Source organism: Babesia microti, chromosome I (genome assembly GCF_000691945.2).
Source record: "Babesia microti strain RI chromosome I, complete genome".
NCBI lineage: Eukaryota > Apicomplexa > Aconoidasida > Piroplasmida > Babesiidae > Babesia > Babesia microti.
Window position 1 is genome coordinate 1144725 of NC_027205.1, and position 21942 is coordinate 1166666.

A 21942-nucleotide genomic window follows, 5' to 3' on the forward strand; every position below is an offset into this window, starting at 1 on the left:
ATTTTTTTTATATATTTAGTCTAAAGTACTGTATATTAGTTTTGGTTTTTAAAATGGGTACTGATGATTTTGACCCTTCTGAGGTGTGTGGATACCTGAATTAGGAAATGCTTATGAAGATGTGCCGACACCGGACATCAGTATCAGCAGAAGTTTACAATGATTACACCGCTATGAATTATATTTATCCAGTATAAAACGCTAATTACTTAGATTTACCACAAAGAGCCGGTTCAACACACGCAAATTACTAATGCGATTAAAAGCTGTTTCCTCTTTTCAGTAAGCTGAATTCGACACAGTCTGTGGACGATAAACACTTGAAGATACTGGTAGATGCGTTCAATTGCTATGAATTTCTGTAGGAAACTTAGTTATTTAGTCCCGGGACGGTTATAATGAGGCAAGGAGACTTAGGGGACAAGTTATATTTAATCCAAGAGGGGAGTGTAAAGGTCACTAAGCTCGTAGATGGCAAGGAACAATTTATTTGCGACATGAAGGAGGGGGAAATTTTTGGCGAATTAGCTTTGATGTACAATGCCCCTAGGGCTGCCACGGTAACTGCCATTGGCAGCGTAAAGGCCTGGGGATTGGCTCGCGAGTGTTTTAACCATTTAGTGAAGAATTCTGCAATCAAGAAGCGTGAAGAGTATGGGTCATTCATTTCAAAAATTGAGTTATTGAAGGGAATTGATGAGTATGAGAAGTTGAAGTTGGTGGATTCTCTGCAAATTGTAGAGTTTGACAAGGATGCTACTATAATCAATCAGGGCGAAGATGATGATAGATTGTTTATGATGGGTATGAGCCATGTCATCTAGTTGATGGAAAGGCAGCTGCTTTTAAGGACGGAATTGAGATTAAAAAGTATTCGTCGGGTAAGATTTATGTTATCTAGGGGATTATTTTGGAGAATTGGCGCTGGTTAGGGGGACAAAACGTGCCGCCACTGTTAAGGCAATTGAACACTGTAAGGTTGCTGTTCTGGATCGTGTCAGATGCATAAATATCCTCGGGCCAATTGAATCTATCGTCAAACAGAACATTGAAAATTATAGGCAGGCTCTTATTGACTCTGGGATTGATCCCAGCTTTCTTAACAATTATTGACGTACTGCTTTTAATTACATAAGGTTAATTTGTAATTAGCATATCTATTGCATTTACTACTAATCACTTTAAAACTATTATTTATAAGCCATACTATTAATCTAAGCACTGATATATTTATACCCTACAACACTATATTTATATGTACCACCCATTAACAGTTACGACGGTCTGTTGGGTTCGAAATTATGATAAATCAATCATAAACACTATAAATAATATGTGATGTTTGTGAGCAGGCTAGGTTATTAACCCTGAAACTTTTGTGGATTACAAAAGTACAACAATCTCACAAATTTGGAAAGTTCTATTGTGTTGTGGATTGTTTAGGAATATGACACCGTGCTATACTTGGGCTGAGGAGACCTAGCCTTCACTATTGAAGGTGGTTTAGGGCCTGATCGAATTCGGCGAATGTCATCTGTTCATTAGAACCATTTTCTTCTGTATAATTTACATATTCATTCTCCTCCTAAATTAAATTAGACACGCAATATATTATTATCTAAATATCACAGTGCATGATTATTCATGCGTGCTAAATATTTGATGATATTAAATTGTGTAATAAATAATAATCTATATAGATTTATCGCCCAGTGATACATAATATATGCTCATATAGTTATAATAATTTTGTAACATTTTATTATTAATCAAAGTGTACATGCAGAGTTATATTATATAATAAAGTTATTATGTACTTAAAGCATGCATAATAAAATTAATGATATTATTTTTATTAGTACATACCTGCAGTGAAAGGATGACATGCTCGCGATAGTTTTTGCTAAAGTTGTAGAATGAGTCCGCTATCATATCCCTAAGATTCATAGCGGCCATTGCATTGTTAAAAACCAAAGCCCTATGTTCCGGTGAAAAAATTGAATTAAAGTCTTCTATGTTATCTGCACAAGGAATTTTTAACATGTTCATAATTTTCATGATGATCAAGGTGTATTTGTGGTACTTTGGTTTCGAATCTGTGGAAGTTGGATCTAGATCAAACTGTTCATTTTTAATATCCCAGGAATGATTTTGTGGCTCTATCCACTGATAAGTAGGGAATTGAACCACATTTTTGGTTGATAGTACCGAATCCACTTGTTTTATTTGTTTTGGTTCATGGATAAATTCTGAGACATTAAATGCCACTCTTTGAACTATGCAAAAAATGGGCGTCTCCATCAGCAACAACAAAGCACCAAATTTCTAAATAATACATAATTTACCATTTGGTAATATGCAGGAATTCTGATGAACATGACGATAAATAGGCCTTGCCAGTAAGTGGCAAATATCAGTAACTTGAATGATATGAACTTGAATATCGGATTGGCATTTTTGAGCTGAGGATGATCCTTTATTGCAAAATATAACAGAGACAATCCGTATAGTGCAATTGAAATGCTAATATTGTATACTATGTAGGAAGAAACCGAAAACCAAGTTATCTCCATTGCGTCACCGCAAAACAGCGTAATCAATATGGCCAATATCGAGAAAAAAACACGCACAAATGCATATTGAAGCACCGACTTTTTACACATTTTAACAAAGCCTGCGTTTAAAGGTATATCTTCAGTTAGGTTGAAAAGAGGAATATTGTTCACGGGCCATATATGCTTGAGAGTGGCTGGATGGTTAGATATGCTTTCCCCGCACTGATTAACTCCACCGCAATACTCCAGCATGAGGCACATAAACGAGTAAATTGCGATAGCTTCACATAACTCCCTTATTGGTATCAAAATGCCCCGGGCTAGAGATATTGAAAATATGAGTAGATTCAGTATACTATATACGGGAACATAAATGTGTAAGCGAGTGATGTAAATCTGTAACCGTGGTACATTGTAGTGAAGAAAGTGTTGGTATATTGTGAAAAAGGAAATTAAAAGGCCAAAAAGAAACATTAGGAGCGATACAGATATAGTTATCTTGTTATTAATAGCAACCACTATCAGATCCATAATGGTAATTGTTTAATCGATTAGTAATTCACATGTCTGTATTAATTAGTTTTATAACCCATAATTAGATAGCAGAATTTTGATACTTTGGAGTTAACTCATTATATGGTGCAACCGTACATGTTAAACTGTGGGTCTAGTGTATTACAAAAGTCTGTTTTGCCAAGAATTGATTTTTTTAAATGTAAGTTAAATACACAATTGTGTCATTTGCGATGCACATTCTCCACGTTTACCACTGCAACGTTGACCAAAAGGATAATAACGCCAGAATTCTTAGCTACGCAATCGCACAAAGGAGATACTGTGATATATGTATCTGATAAGTAAGCATATATTTCACATAGCAATGCAATTTTCAGTGAACCTGAAATCAAATCTCGATACTGTACTACAAGTATTTAAAATCTTATTCAGATACCAAACTTCTGTTTACAAACATAAAGAATGTTGATCAAAGAGTAGTTAGTCGCTACGAAATTAGCACTCTGCCCGCAATTTTTCAACTTAAAAATGGAGTCGTGTTATGTGCAACCGATGCGTACACAGAATCTGATGTTATTCAAAAAAATGATAAATTGGCACAACATGTTGAGACGTTAAAATTGCGTATTCACAATATCAATAGTGATTTAGAGGTTATTTTGGCAGAATTGGTGGGGTTAATTCGTGATTACGGTGTGCTGTTTAATACTCGAATTGAATTGGTACAGGTCTCAGCGTCTGCGGCAATCGCATTTTCCGACATTCCCAGTCGCACATTTGATCAATTGAATGCTCTGTTAAATAGTGGAAACCCCGTATCATTGAACAATGAAATTGATTTGCTTGTGGATTCCTTATTTTATGGTGACAACATAGCACAACGGTTGAGTAAAATAACCATGCCTGACACCAGTAATTACTCTGAACCCCAATACAAAGCCAGAATATATCGTGCCATATCTTCCAGATATTTTAGAGAAGGCAGCAATAAAATGGCGTTGGAATACGCTTATAAATCACTTCAATTGGATATAGAGTATCAAAATTCAATGATTAACTGTGAAAATGTTATGAAAGGGGACCCTTATAATATTGATATTTACAGTGACTCCGTTGCCACTATTTTTATTAAACACTTAATAATGGCCATTGGAAACAGTAGTGAAGTTTTGGATATTAGGTCAAAAATTGAATTTATGTTCAGAGATACTAGATATGTTCCGCTTAAAAATAAACCCAAGAGCCATCCTCCCGGTGGGCCTCCTATGAAGGTAAATTCACAATTTTACTTAGGGCAGAGGCTACAGGGCCAAGTGGATATGGCACGGCTTGGATTATAGGCCTAGAAAGTATAAGCCCCGAAATATATACAAATATCACGATGAATGGCGTACCATTCATGATGAACCCGTTATAAACTATTAGCACCAGTGTATATTAATTATATCAAATAAGAAGTGTGACTGTTAGTTTGGGTTTATTTGCTTAGCAGCACTTACAACTTTCTCAATGCCATCTTGGCAAGTTGTCAATTTTGCCCTCAGTACATCCAATTCATTGGATTTCTTGTTTAACAAATTAGCTGCAACGTTATGATTGAATTTGAAATCCAATTCCAAATTTCGGTTTACTCTCATTTGCTCCATAAATTCCTTTTGTCTGGCCAACTCAATATCCCTCATATTCTTTTCCATCTCATTTAACAATATGCATTTATCACTAGTAGATGTTACTAATGCATCCATTTGTGAACACGTGTTCTCGAGCTCATTAGTGAGTGATGTATTTTTGGCTTGCAATATTTTAAGTTTTGCTTGGTACTCAAATACAGATTTTTTTAACTCCATTATATTCCTGTCCTTGCCCACAATTTGGTCATCCAATACCCTAATTTGTGATTTCAAGACATCAACATTGTACTGATTATCCTTTTTTAGACACTCAATATCAATTTCTAACTGGTTGATTTTCCCAATATTGCTGTTTATTTCAATCTCACAGCCACACGCTACATTTTCTAGAAACGCAATCGTGGACTCCTTTTTCAGTAGTATGCTTGAAATATTTAATAATTCTTTTCTAGTTCTACTAAGTATTTCTAAAGTAGATTTATATCTACATATGAATTTTTCGCAATTTAGGCATTTGGTGTGGTTAATTTGCATGTCATCAATTATGTTGTCACTAATATATGAGTTGCCAATGTGTTTATTGCAGTAAGAATTACATTGATTAAATTTTTTATCATATACCACGGCAGTACCTTCCATGCAAGCACTGAAATTGCTGGGTATTTGTATTGATTTGGTTTGGTTATTTAAATCACTATTAATTGTTTGTTTGGTTTTATTTGTAAACGATTTGAATTTAGGATCTATCGTAGCCAACTTGTACAGAGACTTTCCCCGCTCCCGATTATACTCAAAGCAGTTCATCTGTCTTCACTTTGTTATATTTAAATAAATTATTATGTATATAATGATTTGCCGTCTATATATAAATAGCAAATTGTGCAATTTGTTTATTGCACAAAATTTACCGTAATATTATTTACTACGTGTGATAATACATAAAATTAATTTTACACTAGTAAAATTTGGGGTATACTGCACCAACCAAATTAATAAATATAACATTACATATTATACATACAATTTCTACATAAGCCGTGAGTTTGCATGTGGAATCATTCGTCCACCCCCAACACGCGCGATCATATAAATCATAGCATCCACGTATTAAATATTCACTTATATACTAATTATATATAATGCCTAATTACTACCATAACAAATATTACTAGGTATATATATCTAGACATCGTGTATGTGTAAATAATGGGCGCTAGTGAATTTTATGAAAAATAAAAAAGTTATAACATTACATTGCAAGCAAATTAATCAGAACCCTCATCCTATGTTAATCCAAACTTACATCGTATGTGTCACTTATTGGCCTTTTGACATATATATTATCGTCGTCAAAACATTCCTCGGCGTCACTAGATTCGGATTTGGCAAATTCACCGATTAGGGACTCAAGTGTTGTGGGAACGTCGTCCAACTCTATGTCTTCAGGGTGTATTCTCGGATGCAATTCCACCTCTTCAGATTGTTTAACTATGTTATATGTCAAAATATTAACAAATCAATAATAAAATCATGTAGCATTGATATTACATAAATTATTATGTATTATAAAATAAGCAGACAGAAGATAATTGGTCTAAATTGCATATATATATATATATGTATTGGGTATATTAATGACAGAATAAATGATTGTGTAAATATAACAATATGATTGTTTACCCTCAAAAGAAACAACAATTGACTGGTCTGCTCCGTAATAAGAATCGCAAAAAGCATGAATCTCAATCGACACCTTCCCATGACGATCTAAAATGAATGTCAGCCTCTCTTCAAGTAGTTTCTCTTGGCTAACAAAAGTAGTGTATGTCAGAATGCGATCTGAATGACTAAATACCGCACCTTCATCCTTGTAGGTAACAAATACCCACCATTCCTCGAACTTTACCCAAGGAAATAGCGGAGCGTGTACTGGCCCGGCCTTATCATTCAAATTAGATAGATTTAATCGGTTCATCTTGACCTTAACAGTCAATATGTCCCCGGCCACTATTAAATCTTCCCCTTCAACAAATGCAGTGGCACTGAATTCTATGCGGGGAAAATGGTCCAGGTAGGAGTTTATATCATTAATCTGTGCAGCAGATAAATCATTCATTCCCTTTCTAATGCAAGATGGTTGTTGTATGAACTCTTCCATGTTGTGGGCCGCATTTTTACCTCTCACCACATGCTTAATTATGGATTCACCAAAGTGAGGTATTTGTAATAAATCATTGTCACTGGACCCCAAGCACTGGATTATATTACGCCTGAATTCCAACACAGACTTTGCCGTTAGAAACCAATTTTGGGACAAGGCAAATTCGATCATCGTATGGGTAATTAGCATTGAATACTTGAGTATCTCTTTCAAATTGTTCATCAAATTTGGATTCATAAACGAGTGCAATCGGTTCATATGGGCAAGTAGTATTATATGATTCTTTACACAGAGAGGGGATCTAAATCCAGTTCGTTTGGTTTTACATTCCACTAAATAATTAACTATATTTTTTAGCACTGGCGCATCATCATCACTCAAACATAGTTCATCAAATTCCTTAACCTGTGCCAACACATCTGGCATATTTTTCGTCCTAGACGATGAATTCATAATGTGAGTAATTATATGTAGTGTTTCCACTAATACTCCATTTGAAGCATACTTGCAGTGTTTCTGATAGAAATAGAAGAATAGTGAGGGAAGGAGTACTAGCAATATGAGGAAGAACAGTGAAAGGATTAATATCTGATTATCCTCATCCACCAAAAATTTAGGCAAACCAATGCCCACCTTCATTATTCCAGGGCCATCAGGATTGCCGTATTTCTGATAATTATGCCTTGACACTTCATCAGTCAATGCCTGATATGCCTTTGTTATGAGTATGAAGTGAGCTGCTGCATCTGGATCGTTCGGATTCCTATCCGGGTGAAATTTCATCGATTTATGCCTATATGCCTTCTTTATTTGGTTTATTGTGCCATTATGTGGAATGTCTAGTATTTCAAAAGGATCGAAAGCCTTTATATTACTAGTGTCCGATATATCTATATTTGGCATGGGACCTACTTTTGACTAGAGCATACAAAATTGTCCAGAGCATGATGTAGAAAGAAACCCTATTGATGAATGATGAGTCTATTCGCTTCCAAATAGAAGCTCTCTCATCCTTCCTCTTGAGGCGTTGTTTGACACAACTTTCACAGCCACATACTTTGTACCCATCCAAATCAATGTCTGATAGCACACGTAGTGATGAACTACAACTATTTATGTCAGGGAAGAAAAATTTGTAAATAAAATGCAAAGTACATGGAACCAAAATGAAAGCGAGGAGGGCACTGGAAAAGATCAAAGATGCAGAATTGTCATAAGAAAGTAAGGTTTCCTTACTTTTACCTCTTGTAAAAGTGTCCTTAAATTGTGACATTCTAATGTGTACAACTTAACATCTTCTAGACATCCCGGCAGAGCAGTGTGGGGATACACCCATAAATATTATCTAAAATAGTATGGCATGTTCAGTCACCTAGTAGACAATACAATCACGCCATTTTACAGTTAAATATGTTTGTGATTAATTTATGCGACCAGTGATCAATATATTGCTACAAATTGATAAGTTGTACTGGATGTTTGCTAGCTTGTGACGCTACATGTTGGTCAATTAATTTACAAAAATGGTACGACTACATTAATTGGCATTTGGACCTTCTTCTACCGGAACTACGTGGTGAATTACATGTCTTTGACGATATTTTGGCGGTGTTTTTTCCTACTTTACTTAGCCAGGTGGACCTAGCTATTTTTTTAGTTCCTTTGCCGCCAGAAGGTAATTTGATATCATCCATTTCGGCTGTATATTTTTGGAATTTGTCATCATAAAAACTAGTGTCATTATATATATTATCTAACTTCTCCCAAACACAAGAATTTTCACGATATCCAATGTCTGTTACCAAACAATACAACTCCTTGTTGTACTTTAGTACCACTGTACAGTGGTTGTTGTAAAATAATATTGCCAATTCATTTTCTTGCAAATTCGTTACTAATTGTATCAGTCCTTCCTCAGTGAGTTGTGATGAGTAGTTTTTAATAAAATTATTGACTATATCTACTTCTTCAGATGATAGCTCTAAGTCAGTTACATCTTAAATTGAATGTAAAAAAAAGAAAATAAAACTTACCTGATTCATTATTAGATCCATCGGTTGTACCTTGTGTTTGGTATAGTACCAGCTGGTCCATCAATTTGTTATATGTAAATCTGTACAAGATGGGATAGTAGTAAGTATCATATGTAGACACTACCCACCCATGCACAAAATTGATACCAAAATGCTTAAAAATGTCAATCTCAGAGGAAATTGTTATGTCATAAATATTTTTGAAACCACAGTCCACGTCTATACCACGTTGCATATCTAGCATGGTATATTTTAGCTAAGTTAACAAAGCGGTACCTGATCTATATCCAATTGAGTATGAGATTCCACTAAAATATCAATAACAGTGGTGCACAAGTAATCGAATTCCACAGATTTTATATCAATTGGCAGCGATATCATATGTCTGAGTAATAATATATTAATGAGGGCCAGAAAAGGACAAGGTCCATTGTCTGACTGTAAAACTATGGGCGTTATATCTCCAAAGTACTCGATATATTTCACGCTAAATGAAACCATGTCGAATTCACATATCAAGCAACCATATTATCCGCACAGAAGATCCATAAACGGTGGATATACCATGAACACTATGACAATAGCATGTGCATGTAATGTTGTGCTAATTATCAGTTAAGTGGTGGTAACAATGATGCTGGAAATTTATCAAGCATTTCCCGAAGAAAATCAATAAAAACATCCAATTAACAACATAACCAATCAAATAAATGAAAAAATAATTTGAACGATTGTAGAGAGGGCTAAAGTCATCACACTAATTTGGTGCTAATAAATTAAATACGCTTTACTAATTATTGTATTCTCAAAGTAACAACAATGTTATTTATATAGTAGACATATGGTTCTTAGTCAAAAGTTAAACCACGGGGACTTGACGGTATAGTGCAAAATACATTTGAAAGCCTAATAAACATAACCTGTGCTGGTCTAGTCAATCGCAAAAACCATTGTCTAGTTGATACATAGAGTTTCGATATGGCCGTCATGTTCGGTCCAAAACTGTTCATCATCCACTTCTCAGTTGATTCCCAGTACAATTTGAAATAGTGCTCTGCATTAACTTTATCATCATTCCTTGCGGTAATAGTACATCTGTCGTGTTTGGTTTTGTTTGAAAATGTGGGTAGTGGGACCATTTCAGTAGGTGTAGGTTCTATATCATCCTTTTCCAAAATGCTCTTCCAGGACTTCTTTTGTGGTTCGTCCGATGGTAACATATTGCTTTTGCACACTTTGTCTAACAAGATATTTCCCGCAGGATCGCCGAAATAACGCAATAAAGCCGATAAATTGAGCAATTTAAACAAATTATTATTGTTCATACCAGTAACTACGTCATTCCATAAATCTAGATAATCGTTAATGTTATCGAAGAACCAGATACCAGTTTTGAGTGTGGGCAGTTCTTTTACGGGATTTTCCTTAGCAAAAGCTGGGTTGTTTGTTGTGGTTATTTCTTTATTTTCATTAAGTGCGGATTCTGTAGAGATGGGGTCTTTAGGACTATCATTACATGTAGCACTGCGTCGTGACTCATCTGAAAGGGGAAAAATCCTATCAGTTGACCGTTTAGAACATGCAGCAGATTCTAAAGGCGATGTAATGTCCATTAACTCGAGCTTTTCAATAGAGCCATCATTATCTTTCTCAAGCCTAAGCAACTTCTCATCTCCCGCCTTAATTTCAGTTGAGAATAATTTTTCAATTATTTTAGGGATTGCAGAGTTGTCAGATGATATATATTTAAACTTATCAGCACAGTATTTTGATATAGTGGACATGTCAAGTTCGTTTAGGGATATCTTCTTGGAGAGTACAACTTCAGTTAAGTCAGTTATTTTTTTTATGGCAGTGCCAGTAGCATTAACATTTAGCACAGTGTCACAAGATGGTACTTTACATTCCAACTCAGTGATACTATTTTGCTCAGTGGAAGCATCCACCAAATTTGTTACTATTTCATCTTTGTATGTTTCTTGGACAGATTTGTCAATGACCAACTCATCCTCATCATTTGCATGACTACCGTGCTTCTTCTTTTTCCACGCACTCAAGCAATTCTTATTTTTCATTGAAAAAATTACCACAACACCTTTTGATTTTGATCGTCGCAACTAATAGTTTTGTAGGCCTAGTATTAAATACAAGCACCACTGCGCACTCGAACCCCTTCACACACTACACACCGACCGTTGTATTAGTTACGGATTTCTATATGATATTATATTGAGGTGAAATTTGCATAATTATTGTGACATTCGTATATGTAATTTTGGAAAGTAGTGGTGGGCAGTATGTATATGGTGATATTATCGGTGGACTTGACATTGGCTACCCCTACCACTTAGCACATTGTAGCTACGGCGTTTAAGTGTGATCAGATACGTATTTGCTACGTATTCGATTTCCTAGGTGTTATGCGTGGATAAGATTCGTGAATTATTTCGTTTTAACACGCTGTTTACCCGTCTACTAATGTTTGTGTTGTTTCGTTTAGTAGTTAAATCTCGCAACCATTGCCTATTCGCACTATTTGATTTCATTTAGTTAATTTATCACAGTAATTAATTTGATTTAATATATTTTTTCGTGAATTATAGACTATGTGATAGTATTTGCCTACCGCATGTACTAGGTGTATACACGTTGTAACTATATTGAGCTCATCTAGATTAGATGCAAATTTTAGGATCTAGAAATGTAATTAAGTGTAGAAATGAGTTATTATACTGGTAATTAACATTGTATGGAAGTTGATTGCTTATTTACTAAAATGTCATATGGGAGTGGGCATCTTCACTCTTAGGTTTTACCACCTTTTCCCAGTTCTACATTAGCCGATATTGCAAATTTAATTATTATTTAAACGTTATAGATATTTGAATAATCATATAATGATGCTTACCTTTGACAGTAGTTCGTAAAGCATACTATAATTATTTCTCATATCCACCTTAGCGATTTTAGTGTGAATCCATTCCTTTTCGTCCAATTCCCTAATTGCTTCTTGATAATCCAATACATTTGGGTACTTAATTACTTTAGTAGACAACTTGGCACGGGCCATGTAATACTTAACGATGGCGTCGAAAAGATTGAACGCGCTGTCTTCTACACGCGCAAGTTCCTGTATCACTTCTTCCTGTATTCCCACTCCAAAGTTGTTACCGTCTTCTATCCTAGGAATGTTTAGTTGGATCCACAACTTTATGTTACCCACCATTTCGATCAACTCCGAGGCTTCATCTTTTATCCGTTCCAGTTCTTCGACAATTTGTCTATGGGAAGGCACAATCTAAATTAGTTATTTTTAGCACTATTTTTAATATGTATGGCGGTGGACTAAGTTTTGTAATGTGTTAAGTACCAGTGGTTGGTTAAAGAAAATCATTTTTATTTCATAATTAACAATTTACATTTGCACCAAGAATGAGTTTTTAAAATTTATTTTGAAAATAAATTAAAAAAATTTGACATAATTCATGATATTTTGGTTAAAAATACAGAGTTAGACATACCAATTCACCTTCCCTTCCCCTTTTAGATATATCACAAATAGTTGGTTTAAATGAGTCCTTGTCAAGATCATTTGCAAAAAATAGTCTTCCAACAGTGTGGTTTAGCTTCTAATTCAATGATTTGTAGCGTACTAGGAGGTTGTTGAAGTATAGGATTTTTTTTGGGATGCCTTGGCGAAAAGAATCGAGAGCCTGCAGCGTAACATCTAACTTGAATTGTTTGTACTGATCTCTAACTACAGGGTCTAATGGTTCTATTTTGTCTAAGTTGATACATTTGGCCATATTAATTAAAGTAAGCTTTCCCAGGTTTCAGACAGCCCCCACCAGCGTTCAACCTATCACTCAGCATCCCTTTACAGCTCAATACAAAAGCCAGAAAACACGGAGAAGGGGATAACGGTAAAGAATTAAATTCAGGGTGGAATTGGACACATAGGAAGAATGGATGGTCTTCCAACTCGCAAATTTCCATTCTATTTCCAGTTTCATCTTTCCCTAAGTAACACATTTACACATACCTACAAATTTCAGACCCAATGACTCTAGCTTAGGAACTATTTGAGGGTTTACTTCGTAGCGATGCCTATGCCTTTCATTGATCATATGCTGTTTATCATAGATTGCATACGCCAGACTGTTAATGTCATTGATAATAGTAACCCTTTTACCCAATCTCATAGTACCACCCTTCATATGGTCGCCAGAAAATTCCGGCATTGATATTATTGCTAGATTTGTGTTATCATTTTGCGATTTTACATCATTCTTGGCAGTAGCAGTTGCAGATTCTGAAATAAACTCCTCCGACGTAGCTTCTGGATTAACAAATTCACGATATAGATCAATCACAGCCATTTGAAACCCCATGCAAATGCCCAAATAAGGTATTTTATTATTTCTACAATATCTAGATGCTAAGCATTTGCCATTTATACCCCTATCGCCAAATCCTCCTAACTCAAACCATTTGCTTACCAGGGCACAGTACTCCATCAACAGACTTAATTAGATTCCAAGCTCTGGAGTCTTCTACCTCTAGCTCCGATGAATCAATCCATATCAGTTCCAACTTTAGGTTAGCTTCCATAGTCGAATGTTTAAGGGCGCTAACTACTGATAAATATGAATCGATTAGCCCAGTGTATTTGCCGACAATTCCTATGCTTACAACATCTGTGGAAAATTCGGAGCGATCTGCTAACTTTTTCCAGGTATCCAAACTGAAGTCTCTGGGCAAATCAGAATTGTTTATTGAAATTTTTAACTTGTCACACACTAACTGGGCCACCTTTTGTTGATCGAGAATAAGCGGTACTTTGTATAAATTATCACAATTGGTGACACTCACAACGCACTCCGACCTTACTTGGCTGAACATGGCAATTTTCTGTCTAGAACTTTCAGTAAGTGCATTTGTGCAGCGACAAAATACAATATCAGGGGTTAAACCCACTTCTCTCAGTGTTTTAACACTATGCTGTGTTGGTTTTGTTTTCTGTTCTCCATCGTCTCCAATAGTAGGTACATATGAAAGATGGCATAGGCAGAAGTTTTCTGACCCCACTCGGTTTTTAAGTTGTTGCAGAGCTTCTAAATAAACTGCAGATTCAATATCACCTACAGTACCTCCCACTTCTATTAGACAGACTTGAGGACTCTTCCAGGCCTTACGATCTACAGCCTTCTGAGAGACGTTGGATATCCAGTCTTGTATTAGATTGGTTAGCATTGGTACCACCTAAATAATAGTTGTAAAAGTCAATTTTTTTCAATATTTCCATAAATATTATTGCAATATATTTATAAATGTGTAAAGCTTGTAATTTTCAAATTCATTAAAGAATTATTATTATAATTAATACATTTATATGGTACAATTAGCCAATTATATATATGATTATAATACTGTATTTTAAAGTGTTGAATGTATAAATTCATACGTAAAATTGGAATTATTTTTTGAAATTTTAGTGTATATAAAGCCAGTATAAAGATGTAGCATATTGTATGGATTTGTATAGTGTATGATAAAGTTTTTGAAAATTGTTTGTAAAAAATTAAAAAACATTATTTAGTTGACTAGGCCGTAATCAACCAGATGTATATATAATTTGGCAAATACGCCAATTAAAAATTATTAATTATTAATTTTTCAAATCAAAAAATATTGTTGAACAAATGATTAACAGAATTATGTAAATGTGTAGTGATGATAATTAAATTTACATATTTATGTATTTATTAATTATTTAATTAATAATCCGTATGTTATTACATCAAAATAAGAAAATGCATGTGTATGGTATATATTAAAATGTGTAAATTTTCATTAAAAAATGAAAACATCATGAGTTATGAGACATAAACTAGTCGACTAGTGATATATTTGTGAATAAAGTGTTTTGAAATGAATAGAAATAAATGTTAACACATTTACTATGTTTCTTATTGAAATTTAATTTTTACCTGCACAGTTTTCCCCAGATATTCACCCCTCCTTTCCTTTGAAATTACATTTTCGTATATTTTACCCGTTGTGATGTTATGATCACGTGATAGAGTTAGGTTTAGGAATCTCTCATAATTGCCCAAGTCAAGGTCAACTTCTCCGCCATCATTTAGTACATAAACCTACTTTATATTGGTTAAAAATTCAATTTTTATTTGAAAAATTGAAAAATTAAAATTGTTAGATGATCAGCCTACCTCTCCATGCTCATAAGGAGACATTGTCCCCGCGTCTACATTCAAATAAGGGTCTATTTTTATGCAGGTCAAAGCAATATTGTTTGCCTTCAACAACACGCCCAAACTGCTCATGGAAGTTCCCTTTCCGAGCCCACTCATCGTCCCACCAGTCATGACTACGTACTTCATGCCGTCCATAGTTTAAACTTGCCCGACACACGCCCTGTACATATATAGTTTTATACTATTAAGTCTACATTTAGTGGTATTCATAATTAGAAAAAATGCAATAGTGCAAGTATCACTTATAAATTGTGCCAAGGAATCTCTCGCGAAAATATATTATGTACTTTGACAGCGATGATTGGCCATTCTTGTTGCCTGAATTGGGGTATCTAGTTACTTTGTTCGTCGAATTCCTTCCTGAGTTCAACTGAATTAGCCTAAAACTTACATATTGTGGGTACAGACTGGGGGTTGAACTTTTCTATAGCCGATATATCTATCGGTACACAGACTTTGCCTTAATTAGTATATTATAATATTATTTAATTGCTAATAAGTTACAAAAATACTTATCAATTTACACAAAGTACAAATAATTTGTTAGAAATTTCAAAATATTGTGTAACAATTATATTGAAATCTAAAATTACTGCATTCAATAGTATAATGTTTATACAGATATTTGTTAAACAGACAATTATAGAGAGCTCATATCACAAAAAAATGAATTTATTTAAATTTAAACTTTCAGACCTATAATATCACTTCTAAACGAAATGAAAAATCGATTTTACTTTAAACTGAGATGTACAAAAATAATAACATTTTAGACGTAACATATAATCGGATTATATTTTGACATATTATTTGTGAAATTTAGATGTTCTGATTAAGAAAAACAAAACTATTATTGAAACAAGCCATGATTTGTCAAACTCAAAACATATACACTATCATACATATGTGATTTTACATGTACTGTGGATGCAGATATAATAGGCAATAATTTTCAAAATGATAAACAAACCCGCAAAAATATTAACAAATTTCATGCCTACCAGTGCCTATATGTATGCAAAATGGGCTTTTCAACAAATGTCCCATATCCTTACTAAATTATGACTGTTATTACGTTACGTTGCAATCTAAGCGTATGAATGAATAGTGTATGATTATCTCCTTAAAAAATCCAGGAATTGAATGTACTTTAAGATGTGACTTATTAATATTTTCTCTATATTCTATAGGATTTGGTATGCCCAATTGGTTACACATTACATTAAATAGCTCAACGGATGAGTTAAATGGGCGGGATATTGAAGCACGCAATTCGGCAAATTTTTGTACATCTGGTATATATTCTAGAAGAACTGAGTGATGATGTTTGTCAATAAAATAATTTTGTTCGATTAAAAGACTGTGAAATTCCATATAACAATAGTGGAAGGCACGGGCTACTAATGGATGGGAATCTTTCGTATATAGATTAACCCTCTTCTTAATCACTTCGGCACCTAAGGATTAAGAATGTTACATTACCCGTTACTAAAGTGAGATATTCTACAATTGCAAGCCTGGCTTCTTGAGGCAGTCTACGGGCACCGGTATCGCAAACCCAACAGTGAATTCCTCTACGGCCTGAAAATACAAATAAAAGGTTGTTAAACGAGAAATCCACAGTCAAAGTTTCATATAGAAACCTAACGCCAATTGACATATATCTCCAACATTTATCACAAATATTTTTTTCTTTGCAACAAGTTCGTATATCGTCGTAGTCATTAATATCAATATCAAACACAAGCTCCCTCTGCTCCTGGGTAAATTTTTTATTGTTAATAGACATTTGGGAAATTGCCAAGTTATACACTGCGCCTAAATTAACTTATCAACGTGCCTATGTCAAATTTGTGTGGAACCAGCTTGTCTTGATATAGCAACTTCCTAAAATTGTCAACAGTACCTAGAGGAATCCACCTGGTAAATATATCAGAATCGTCAGAGTGGTCCTGTCTCTTATATACAAAACTCATTTCACGCCGTAGACAAAATTGTGGATCATTGCTGTCGGAAGTTGGTTGATTAGGATCATTGCGATAGGTAAGCCACTTGTAGATTTCAGGAAGGGGGAATAGGTTTTCTATATAAAGTTTGTGATACGGTAGTAAAATCTGAGATCACTGTCCAGCACCTTCTGATTATCCGGGTGGCTACACATTGAAGCCGTCAACTACAATGATGTGTAAGATTAAATCGCAGTTATTTTATAGATTTAAGGAGGAGTTTATAACAATTATGCAATTTTATACTAAATTAAAGGGAATGGGAAAATAAATGGATGAAAGTGAAATAGTGAAAATAGCAGCGCGTGGTTTCGATCCACGGGCCTGGGGGTTATGAGCCCCCCACTCTTCCTCTGAGCTACGCTGCTCCTATCCGCTCGCCAATTTTACAACAGATTCTCACATGTTTCAATTTTTTTAAAATATTTTTAATATGCTTAACTATAACTAAGTATTTACATTTACCTCGTATGAATTCACTTAAAAATTACTTATAGTTTTTAAAATTATGTATTTTTTTTGTAAAGAATTAAATGTCAATCATGCCCAATAGGTCTGATATTATTCTGTGATATCTGGGGGTGTATCATACGTCCCATAGTCTTGATTATCATCCATATTGGTGTTCTCTTCTATATCGATATTCTCGTCTATATTGATATTCTCATCTATATTGGTATTCTCGTCTATATCGATGTTCTCATCTATATTCTCATCGCCAAATGCAGGATCAATTCCCTTGCCTTCGGTATCAATGCGATCATATATGCCACCGAAACTGTTGTCACGCATGGCTCTTTTCTTATTCACGACTATCACGGTGCCCTGGTAATGAGTGATAGAGATATAATGCATTCTATATTTTTTGCCTCCAAATTCTGACTGAAACAGTTGTGTAAATATTTATAAATTGACCAAAGTGTCAATTTATATGAACATTATTTAAAAATTACCATCCGGCATAATAACATTGTACTTAATCTTCCCACTAACATACACACGATCTCCAACGCTGCATAAATCGAGTCGTTACTCCATGTATTCTCTTAAGTTGCGAATGATGTTATCCGAGTAAACGTTAACCTGGTGCCAATAGGTCTTAGATTTGTACTCATTGGTCCTCTACATATCCATAGATTTACCAAGTCTCTCCAGTTATCAACGGTTGCAACCGAGAAGGAAGCTGACATTTTGCCATTGGGATAATTGAAAACTTTGAGCTGCGTGCCAACATTGCCCAGCAGTGTCACATTATTTACATATTTACCGCGCTAAATTAAGTATTTTGTACTGGCAAATACGACCTTCTTAACGTGTCTGGTTGATCTGAAGGGGAGTTGTTATACCCCTCGTAATAGTTAAACCCCGCACCTAACTCATTTACATGCAAATTTTTGGAACTATTCACTACATTAGGAGCTTGTGGATGAATATATGTGGTTGTAGTCTGATAATTCATACGAATTGAGTACGATTGGTCAAATATCAGAAGTGAGATATATGGAATCATCAGACACAACATGACAAATTATATGTGTGGCAATATCACGTTACCGTACGTTATTCAGATTGTCTTATTTTTAAATTTCCCATTAAACCTACTCAAAATTGTTAATTCCTACTAGTGTTTATACAATATATTGTGGCGTTATATATAATTATCTATTGATGTCATGCCTAACGGTTAGATATGTTTAATTTATTAACAAGTGCATATAATATTATCTAAATACGTGCAATTGATGTGATCATACATGACAAGTGGATTGTATGTTGTATTCATTCATGAAATATTGTATAATCACTTATTATCACGACAAATTATATAGTGGTTCTCCATCAATATATATGTACATTTGTATCGGTCGTTCAATTATCATGAGCTTTCCATTTTATAACTGCAAGTTATATAGAATATTAATTGTTTTCGATTGGCTGTGCAATGAATGGATTCTCTTAATTACTGAATTTATATATTATTATGCCAGTAGTTTATTCCGCCGCTGCAAATAATTTGTTTTTATTTGTAAAATCAAATATAAGTATAATCCATTGTTAACATATTATATATTTCAATATTACATATTAAATTTAATTGTGTAGTGAATGATTCCCATGTATATTTCTAATTAAAGTTTTTGCATATAATTCAATATCATTAATTGTCTATATGTTCAATCGAATCTATTTTATTCTGAACAGTATGAGATTGCGGTGCATATGGTATTTTTCGAAAACATCATTTTAAAATCTAAAAATATATTAGTGGTTAAATTCGAGAGACTCCATCTCAGATTGTATATTTTTTACATAACTACTATAACACTATGTGAGTGAGTTTTTGGTAATAGTACGTTAATTGAGCACCCATTTAATCAATAATTCAAATAAATTAAAATGTAGAAAAGTATCACTTACATGTAGACGTTTCATTGTAGCAGATAATTTAGCCCTGAGTACTTTATAGCGATAATCAATTATTGAATGCAGTGTAGACTCATTTGAAGGAATACATTTACATTTCAGTACTTCCATTAGACGATATTCCAAATTCTAGATTAGCAATTAAAGTTACCTGAAAAAATATCAAATCTGCGCTCATATCACGGCTTATAGTAAACACAGGGTAAAATTTGTTTGGAGAATTAATACAAGTATTTATCAACTTGGCCAACAGTTTGCTGTAGTCTTCGAAGTTTATTGACAATTCTTGCGCCCTGTTTATATGTTTATAATCTTCTTTATTAACCCTATGTTAGATTAAACTTACGTATGTGTAAAATGGAAGAATAAATCGTTTTCACTCATGATATGTAATGAAATGATATCAAACCCTTCGTCCTTGTCCTATTAATAATATAGTTATTTTACCTTTACATAAATCTTGAATCGCAGTGAATCAGTTATGGCAATGTCGATTTTATCAGAATCACTTGTTGATTTATTGTCATTGGCTTGTTCGGAATATTCAATTTTCGAGTTGCAAATTCGGTCGTATACATTTCTAAACCCGCCCTCTGTAATTAGTTTTGGATAGTTATTAATGGATTTAAACAGATATAGATTATTGCTAAAATACCACACATTTGTAATAATCAAATATGATGTTGTAGTTACCAAGCAATGGATCTAAGTCCTCTATAGAAGAAAAATCTGATTTTAACAAAAAATCATCGTAAGGTGATAAGATGTGTATATTTTCTGGTGAATTGGATATATCCGCATCTGATTCAGTCATTATTGTGGTGCCACTTACAGATATATTCCGTCTTAGTATCTAGTGAATGTGGTAGTTTATAATCTACAATATTAAGCATTATGACCGTGGAAACTACAAATAGATATGATTGTGACGATTGGAACAAATATAATTTGTTATGATTGTTGCAATATATATAAGGAGGTTTTCCAAATGGGTAATTAGCTTGCTGGTCACTTTTTTATCGCATGTAATCAGGGTTTCCAAGTGGTTATTGGCGAATTTGCCTAAGCTCTATGGAGTTATAACTTCCACACCGATGGCTGATATCACGATACTATTTATTGGCTTGCCCAGCTCGGGGAAGAGCTCAATTCTTTACTACATCAAATTGAATGAATATGTCTTTACGGTAAGTAATCTTGCCGTATTTTTACAAATTATCTATGATAATTTTCAATTTAGCAATACCACTTTTATTACCATTTTATATAACCATGAGCTATACATTGTATATTTATGTTCCCTGTGGATTGTCAAACCGTTTGGTCATCCAACACTAAACACTTAAATTGATTACATTTTAATATAGAAATGATATCATACTCCTTTTTCCATTTCTAATTTAGAGCTCAACTGGGCCCATCGAAGAATATGCCAAATTCCAACTTAAAAGAAACAAAGTCGTCCAACTCAGATTGCTAGAAAACGGAAAATCCGAATCGATTACACACTTACGAGAATATCTGAGTAAATCTCCCAATGTAATATTCGTCATAGATTCCCTGGATTCCTACGGTCTTGAGGAGGCAAGGAGAAATGTGTTTGATAATTTATATGAACACCTAAATATACACAAAAACCCTAGATATTTAATACTGTTATCCAAGCAAGTAAATACTAGTGTTTATTTAGGATATCAGGGGCGCTGTGAATGTAAATGAAATTGAAGCGTTTCTAAAGATCCCAGCTGATATTTTTGACAAGTAATAAAAACTATTATTCAGATGCCACATTTCTGGATGCAGTGCTTTGAAGGGTACAGGGATAATGGAATCTATACATTGGATTATCACAGGAAAGAGAGGCTATTCATTGAATATTGACCCGCATGAGTACCTAATTGAATGTTGAATCTTTAATTAATTCAATTTTTGTCTAATTAGTAGAATAGCTATTAGATTTCGAAAATTTTGTATAGGTTTGTCATGTAGAATTACGTGATTAGTTAATTTGTGCAGCTGGGCTGAGTTTTCTCAACATTTTTCTAGAAAAGATTCCCGTGCGATATAGCTAACACGAAAATGAGTTTTAATGTTATTTCAAAAAAATAAAAAATTTTGCTGTTATATGTATGTTATTAATTATGACCGTAATCGAAGTAGTTGAGATAAATTGCATTGTGAGCCAGTACGTCAATATTCTGGATCAGTGGTAACTTGCCTGTTTGATAAAAATGTCTAAATCCGTATCACTGGATAGTTGTGAAACATGCGCAGTGACAGTTTGGGGGATTGCTAAAATAATTGTAAAGAGTGGAAGGATATTCAATATCATCACCAACGT

General features: G+C 34.0%; 14 protein-coding genes and 1 non-coding gene across 15 annotated transcripts; 3 read left to right on the plus strand and 12 right to left on the minus strand.

The window, feature by feature from the left end:
• On the plus strand, positions 54–1113 carry BMR1_01G03115 (cAMP-dependent protein kinase regulator; the record flags this gene model as incomplete). The annotated part of the gene is made up of 7 exons (XM_021482959.1): positions 54–83; positions 105–191; positions 214–282; positions 303–361; positions 383–804; positions 825–881; positions 902–1113. 7 exons carry the CDS (start codon positions 54–56, stop codon positions 1111–1113), a joined length of 936 nt encoding a protein of 311 aa, XP_021337544.1.
• On the minus strand, positions 1490–3086 carry BMR1_01G03120 (Organic solute transporter Ostalpha; the record flags this gene model as incomplete). Its single annotated transcript, XM_021482961.1, has 3 exons — positions 1490–1585; positions 1867–2325; positions 2346–3086. The coding sequence occupies 3 exons, from the start codon at positions 3084–3086 to the stop codon at positions 1490–1492; spliced, it is 1296 nt and encodes a 431-aa protein (XP_021337545.1).
• On the plus strand, positions 3207–4496 carry BMR1_01G03125 (conserved Plasmodium protein, unknown function; the record flags this gene model as incomplete). Its single annotated transcript, XM_012792236.2, has 4 exons — positions 3207–3412; positions 3434–3483; positions 3504–4342; positions 4365–4496. The coding sequence occupies 4 exons, from the start codon at positions 3207–3209 to the stop codon at positions 4494–4496; spliced, it is 1227 nt and encodes a 408-aa protein (XP_012647690.2).
• Positions 4497–4537: 41 nt separating this feature from the next.
• BMR1_01G03130 (conserved Plasmodium protein, unknown function) lies at positions 4538–5506 on the minus strand (the record flags this gene model as incomplete). The annotated part of the gene is made up of 1 exon (XM_012792237.1): positions 4538–5506. One exon carries the CDS (start codon positions 5504–5506, stop codon positions 4538–4540), a length of 969 nt encoding a protein of 322 aa, XP_012647691.1.
• BMR1_01G03135 (translocation protein SEC63) lies at positions 5968–8136 on the minus strand (the record flags this gene model as incomplete). The annotated part of the gene is made up of 5 exons (XM_021482962.1): positions 5968–5985; positions 6006–6190; positions 6383–6541; positions 6563–7753; positions 7776–8136. The coding sequence occupies 5 exons, from the start codon at positions 8134–8136 to the stop codon at positions 5968–5970; spliced, it is 1914 nt and encodes a 637-aa protein (XP_021337546.1).
• Positions 8396–9397, minus strand: BMR1_01G03140 (Protein FAM63A; the record flags this gene model as incomplete). Its single annotated transcript, XM_021482963.1, has 3 exons — positions 8396–8844; positions 8897–9152; positions 9173–9397. The coding sequence occupies 3 exons, from the start codon at positions 9395–9397 to the stop codon at positions 8396–8398; spliced, it is 930 nt and encodes a 309-aa protein (XP_021337547.1).
• Positions 9745–10971, minus strand: BMR1_01G03145 (hypothetical protein; the record flags this gene model as incomplete). The annotated part of the gene is made up of 1 exon (XM_012792240.1): positions 9745–10971. The coding sequence occupies one exon, from the start codon at positions 10969–10971 to the stop codon at positions 9745–9747; it is 1227 nt and encodes a 408-aa protein (XP_012647694.1).
• Positions 11668–12702, minus strand: BMR1_01G03150 (proteasome activator subunit 2 (PA28 beta); the record flags this gene model as incomplete). The annotated part of the gene is made up of 4 exons (XM_012792241.1): positions 11668–11727; positions 11805–12194; positions 12418–12525; positions 12550–12702. 4 exons carry the CDS (start codon positions 12700–12702, stop codon positions 11668–11670), a joined length of 711 nt encoding a protein of 236 aa, XP_012647695.1.
• Position 12703: 1 nt separating this feature from the next.
• Positions 12704–15306, minus strand: BMR1_01G03155 (CTP synthase; the record flags this gene model as incomplete). Its single annotated transcript, XM_012792242.1, has 5 exons — positions 12704–12915; positions 12939–13373; positions 13396–14158; positions 14887–15051; positions 15127–15306. The coding sequence occupies 5 exons, from the start codon at positions 15304–15306 to the stop codon at positions 12704–12706; spliced, it is 1755 nt and encodes a 584-aa protein (XP_012647696.1).
• Positions 15410–17332, minus strand: BMR1_01G03160 (DNA primase small subunit; the record flags this gene model as incomplete). Its single annotated transcript, XM_021482964.1, has 8 exons — positions 15410–15489; positions 15512–15541; positions 15563–15631; positions 16173–16225; positions 16247–16628; positions 16654–16989; positions 17012–17254; positions 17275–17332. The coding sequence occupies 8 exons, from the start codon at positions 17330–17332 to the stop codon at positions 15410–15412; spliced, it is 1251 nt and encodes a 416-aa protein (XP_021337548.1).
• On the minus strand, positions 17474–17545 carry BMR1_01G03161. The gene has a single exon. It is a non-coding gene; the product is annotated as a tRNA-Met (tRNA).
• Positions 17739–18699, minus strand: BMR1_01G03165 (Single-stranded DNA-binding protein; the record flags this gene model as incomplete). The annotated part of the gene is made up of 5 exons (XM_012792244.1): positions 17739–18055; positions 18131–18189; positions 18211–18299; positions 18320–18448; positions 18469–18699. 5 exons carry the CDS (start codon positions 18697–18699, stop codon positions 17739–17741), a joined length of 825 nt encoding a protein of 274 aa, XP_012647698.1.
• BMR1_01G03170 (conserved Plasmodium protein, unknown function) lies at positions 19440–20415 on the minus strand (the record flags this gene model as incomplete). Its single annotated transcript, XM_021482966.1, has 6 exons — positions 19440–19502; positions 19596–19730; positions 19753–19927; positions 19948–20024; positions 20049–20194; positions 20295–20415. 6 exons carry the CDS (start codon positions 20413–20415, stop codon positions 19440–19442), a joined length of 717 nt encoding a protein of 238 aa, XP_021337549.1.
• BMR1_01G03180 (Probable ADP-ribosylation factor At2g15310) lies at positions 20555–21510 on the plus strand (the record flags this gene model as incomplete). The annotated part of the gene is made up of 4 exons (XM_021482967.1): positions 20555–20788; positions 21006–21269; positions 21292–21362; positions 21384–21510. 4 exons carry the CDS (start codon positions 20555–20557, stop codon positions 21508–21510), a joined length of 696 nt encoding a protein of 231 aa, XP_021337550.1.
• On the minus strand, positions 21737–21933 carry BMR1_01G03181 (uncharacterized protein; the record flags this gene model as incomplete). The annotated part of the gene is made up of 2 exons (XM_021482968.1): positions 21737–21799; positions 21820–21933. 2 exons carry the CDS (start codon positions 21931–21933, stop codon positions 21737–21739), a joined length of 177 nt encoding a protein of 58 aa, XP_021337551.1.
• Positions 21934–21942: the final 9 nt, after the last annotated feature.